The sequence below is a fragment of the Babylonia areolata genome, chromosome 34 (genome assembly GCF_041734735.1).
Source record: "Babylonia areolata isolate BAREFJ2019XMU chromosome 34, ASM4173473v1, whole genome shotgun sequence".
Lineage (NCBI taxonomy): Eukaryota > Metazoa > Mollusca > Gastropoda > Neogastropoda > Buccinidae > Babylonia > Babylonia areolata.
Window position 1 is genome coordinate 22,099,594 of NC_134909.1, and position 5,000 is coordinate 22,104,593.

Consider the following 5,000-nt stretch of genomic DNA (forward strand, 5'->3'; position numbering starts at 1 on the left):
GTGACATGAAGAACTGACCACCTGTTGTCATCTGTTCAGTGTTGTCTCCAGGTGTTTGACATGAAGAACTGACCACCTGTTGTCACCTGTTCAGTGTTGTCTCCAGGTGTGTGACATGAAGAACTGACCGCCTGTTGTCACATGGTCAGTGTTGTCTCCAGGTGTGTGACATGAAGAACTGACCACCTGTTGTCACATGGTCAGTGTTGTCTCCAGGTGTGTGACATGAAGAACTGACCACCTGTTGTCATCTGTTCAGTGTTGTCTCCAGGTGTGTGACATGAAGAACTGACCACCTGTTGTCACCTGTTCAGTGTTGACTGTCTGTCCCTTTCATGGTCACGTGGTCACCATGTTTACTTCTTGTGCAGACTTGATGACGTCATGATGTATCTCTTTCTTCGTCACGTGGTCACCATGTTTACTTCTTGTACAGAATTGATGATGTCATGATGTATCTCCTTCTTCATCACGTGGTCACCATGGTTACTCCTTGTGCAGACTTGATGACGTCATTATGTATTTCTTTCTTCGTCACGTGGTCACCATGTTTACTTCTTGTACAGAATCGATGACGTCATGATGTATCTCTTTCTTCGTCACGTGGTCACCATGTTTACTTCTTGTTCAGAATTGATGATGTCATGATGTATCTCCTTCTTCATCACGTGGTCACCATGGTTACTCCTTGTACTGACTTGATGACGTTACGATGTATCTACTTCATCTTACGGTGATTGCCATATTTACTTCTTGTGCTGACTTGATGACGTCACGATGTATCTCTTTCTTCATCATGTGGTCACCTTTGTTACTTCTTGTACTGACTTGATGACGTCACGATATATCTCCTTCTACTGTCTGTCTGCTACTTCTACGTCATGGTGTCATTGTGTGACTGCATCTTGTCCTTCTTCATGTCTGGTGAATAAATAGATAAATAGATAAATGAATAGATAAATGAATACATGACTTCATTCACAGAATGCCAACATCCAAGGTGCTCCAGGCACTGTGGGGTGTGTGTGTCGTCGTGCTGACCTGCACTTGTGGGCGGAGCCAGGCGCTGGGGGAGCAGTATGTGGGCATTGGTTACAACGTGCTGACAGCCAATCCGGACGGAGGGCTGGCGTCCAGGGGCGGAGTTGACCCGGGTCTGCTGATCACGAGGCGGGTCTTGGAAGTGAGTGACAGCCGAGCCATCCAGACGCAGTTACGTCACAGCTGTGGCTCAGAGCAGACGACAAGCACTTTCTATGGCGGGAAATCGTACCAGGACAAGCTGTCAGTTGGAGTCAACTTTGGAGGTTTGTTGTTTTAGTATCATTGTTAGGAACAATATGGCAGTAGTAGTAGTAGTAGTAGTAGTAGTAGCAGCAGCAGCAGAAATGACTGAAGTAATATAGTGCTCCTAGTTTTCTAGCATGGTCATGAAGCAAGTAAAATTGAAATGAATTCATGGTTTTCATCACTTTCACATTGAAACAGACGATCATAAATCACAGGCCTAAATGCTGACTCTGGTCTACAGAAGAGTTCCCATCATGCATTGCACATGAAAGAATGGATCTTCAAATTATGTCATTTCCATTCATCGTTGCTGTGGTGACCATAAATTATTATGTTGTCATTGTTGCTGCTGAATCTTGACGTTGCTTTATTGTTGTTAGTGGTGGTGTAAATTCCTGACTCAAGTTGGAAACAATCAACGGTGTGATTTTTCAGGTTCAGTGATCGCCGGGCTTGTCAACGCCAAGTTTTCCCTCAGTCCACGTGAGTAGACAATGGCAGCTGATGAGTTCAGGTGAAGCTTGTGGTATGTGTGCATGTGCACGTGCATGTGTGTGTGTGTGTGTGTGTGTGTGTGTGTGCGTGCGTGCGCGCGCGTGTGTGTGTGTGTTTGTGTGTGGACCTCTATATGTGTGTGTGTGTGTGTGTGTGTGTGTGCTCATATTTCTCATCCATAACGTCTGCCTGTCCATCTATATACAATTTCCTTGTGTCTTTTTTGTTTGTTTGTTTTTGTTTTTGGTTGTTTTTCTGAGAGTGTGTCATACTCTCTCTCTCTCTCTCTCTCTCTCTCTCTCTCTGATTTTTTTTTTTTTTTTTTTTTGCTGCCTTCTTTCCTGTGTCTGTAATACCTTATTACTGTCTCGTTTTTCTGTCTTAATTGCTTTCTCATACTCCTACCTAATTGATTCGCTGTCTCATTTCTATACCTTATTTGCTGTCTAGTTTTCCTGCCTTAATTGCTTTCTCATACTCCTACCTAATTGATTCGCTGTCTTGTTTCTATACTGTAGACTACTTGCTGTCTCATTTCCTGTCTTTTATATATATATATATATATATATATATATATATATATATATATATATATATACACCGGTTTGCTTTTCCACTTGTCTACCTTCCCATGTCCTTTCTGTTCTCCTCAGTGTGGTGATGGTTTGCTCTCTTACCTGTGCTTCCACCTCATGTTATTTCTGTTGTCCTTGTCTTGGCTTCGGTCTACCGTCTCACCTGTGTACCTCCATAACCACCTTTCTTTTCTGTCTGCCTTCTAATGAGTTTTCCATTCCACCTGTTTTGATACCTGTCTGCCTTTCTCCCTGTCTACCTGCCTAACCAACCTTCCTCCCTGTCTACCTGCCTAACCACCTTCCTCCCTGTCTACCTGCCTAACCACCTTCCTCACTGTCTACCTGCCTAACCACCTTCCTCCCTGTCTACCTACCTAACCACCTTCCTCCCTGTCTACCTGCCTAACCACCTTCCTCACTGTCTACCTGCCTAACCACCTTTCTCACTGTCTACCTGCCTAACCACCTTCCTCCCTGTCTACCTGCCTAACCACCTTCCTCACTGTCTACCTACCTAACCACCTTGGTCTACCTTCCTCCCTGTCTACCTGCCTAACCACCTTCCTCACTGTCTACCTGCCTAACCACCTTCCTCCCTGTCTACCTGCCTAACCACATTCCTCACTGTCTACCTACCTAACCACCTTGGTCTACCTTCCTCCCTGTCTACCTGCCTAACCACCTTAGTCTACCTTCCTCCCTGTCTACCTGCCTAACCACCTTCCTCCCTGTCTACCTGCCTAACCACCTTCGTCCCTGTCTACCTGCCTAACCACCTTCCTCCCTGTCTACCTGCCTAACCACCTTTCTCACTGTCTACCTGCCTAACCACCTTCCTCCCTGTCTACCTACCTAACCACCTTCCTCCCTGTCTACCTACCTAACCACCTTCCTCACTGTCTACCTACCTAACCACCTTCCTCCCTGTCTACCTGCCTGACCACCTTCCTCCCTGTCTACCTGCCTAGTCACCTTTCATGTCCACTTCAGTTGTCACTGGGCTGGCCGACCAGCAGTTCTGTCTTCTGTCACACAACAGGCTTCCTCAGAACGCAAAACGAAACCAACGTGGACCACAAAGTCTTTCAAGACGAACAGTTCGTGTGCAACCTGGGTCACGTGCGCTTTGTTGACGAGCTCTCTGATTGGTTGAACGTGACTGTGACTGACAGCTTCGCTTCCTCTGTGTGTCAGTTGCCTCAGACGTACAGCCAGGGAGCGTATATGGCTTTTCTGGACCACTGGGGGACTGTAAGTGTGTTTGACTGAATGAATGTTGAGCGTATGTCCTCATAGAAGTACTGAGAATAAACTGCATAAGTGTGTGTGTATGTATGTACGTATGGATGGATAGATGGATGTAGGTGTGTTTGTATGTATGTAGGTAGGTAGGTAGGTAGGGATGGATGGATGATGTATCTGTCTATGTATATATCTATGTATGTATGATAGTGATTGTTTATACGAACTATTTTCACACTTCTGTATCAATTTAGTCCCTCTTTCACATCTACCACACGTAGTTTCACTTCGCAGTTCAGCAACTGAGAACCCCAATTTATATGTAAATGTGTGGATGAAAAGTCCTGATGACATCATAACAAATACGTCATAACAGAAGATGACGTCGTCAAGATGATGGCGAATGACGTCACGGTGGTGATGTCTGTTTACATGACGTCACGACCTGTGCGCGTGCAGCACATCACCAGAGAGGTGGACATTGGAACGAAGGTCATCCACAGATCACAGACCTCACTGGCTGAGTTCGTCCGCCACGTGATGAAAGCGGTAAGTGTCTATGGGGGTAAGTCACACACACACACACACTCACACACACACACACTCACACACATACATGCACGCACACACAAACATACACATGCGCGCGCGCACACACACACACACACACACGCGCACACACACACATGCACGCACGCACGCACACACACACTGAGCCACTCCAAGGTTTATTGGAAATACTTAAGACAATGAGAAAGTTAAACTGTATCAGTGTTGATGGATTCTGGAGAATATTTTATATCCAAATTGAACGAATACTTACATAATCAGCTGAAATTTGGGGATTATACAAAAATGAGAGATGTAGAGAGTACATACTTTTGCAGTAAAATGTTTTCTGGGTGTTCCAGTACATGCTTCAAACAAAGTTCTGTATGTTGAGACTGGGAGGTACCCTTTGTATGTAAAAACATGTACGCACGCGCGCGCGCACGCACACACACACACACACACACACACACACACACACACTTGCATTTCTGTTCAGTCAGGGGCAGACGTATCTCTGGGAGGCTCTTACATGGGCTTTGGGGCATCACTCGGCATTGACATTGACAAGTTCCAGTCCAGTGACAGCTTCAACCAATCGTTTGGCAGCCACCACGAGACGCTGCAGGTGGGGTCAGAGGCCATGCCGGAGCCAATCAAAGTGGACCTGGTCAGCATCGACACAGCTCTGCAGGTAGGTAGAATACTGGGGTATCCTGGAGAGGGAAATGAAACAAAACGAAACGAATGATAATTAGCATAGGCCATAGCTCAGTGCAAGTGGGGAGGGGTTACATATACACATACCGTATACACTGCAAAGCTATAGCACGTGATTAGACACAT

At 45.8% G+C, this 5,000-nt stretch overlaps 1 protein-coding gene across 1 annotated transcript in view; it reads left to right on the forward strand.

The window, feature by feature from the left end:
• Window positions 1–985: 985 nt before the first annotated feature.
• Window positions 986–5,000, forward strand: part of LOC143277587 (uncharacterized) — a 13,181-nt gene continuing 9,166 nt past the window's right edge. The window contains exons 1-5 of the mRNA XM_076582466.1: window positions 986–1,307; window positions 1,696–1,773; window positions 3,403–3,614; window positions 4,065–4,154; window positions 4,654–4,848. Of these exons, the coding sequence (XP_076438581.1) occupies window positions 986–1,307; window positions 1,696–1,773; window positions 3,403–3,614; window positions 4,065–4,154; window positions 4,654–4,848 (897 nt within the window). The remainder of the gene's footprint in view (window positions 1,308–1,695; window positions 1,774–3,402; window positions 3,615–4,064; window positions 4,155–4,653; window positions 4,849–5,000) is intronic.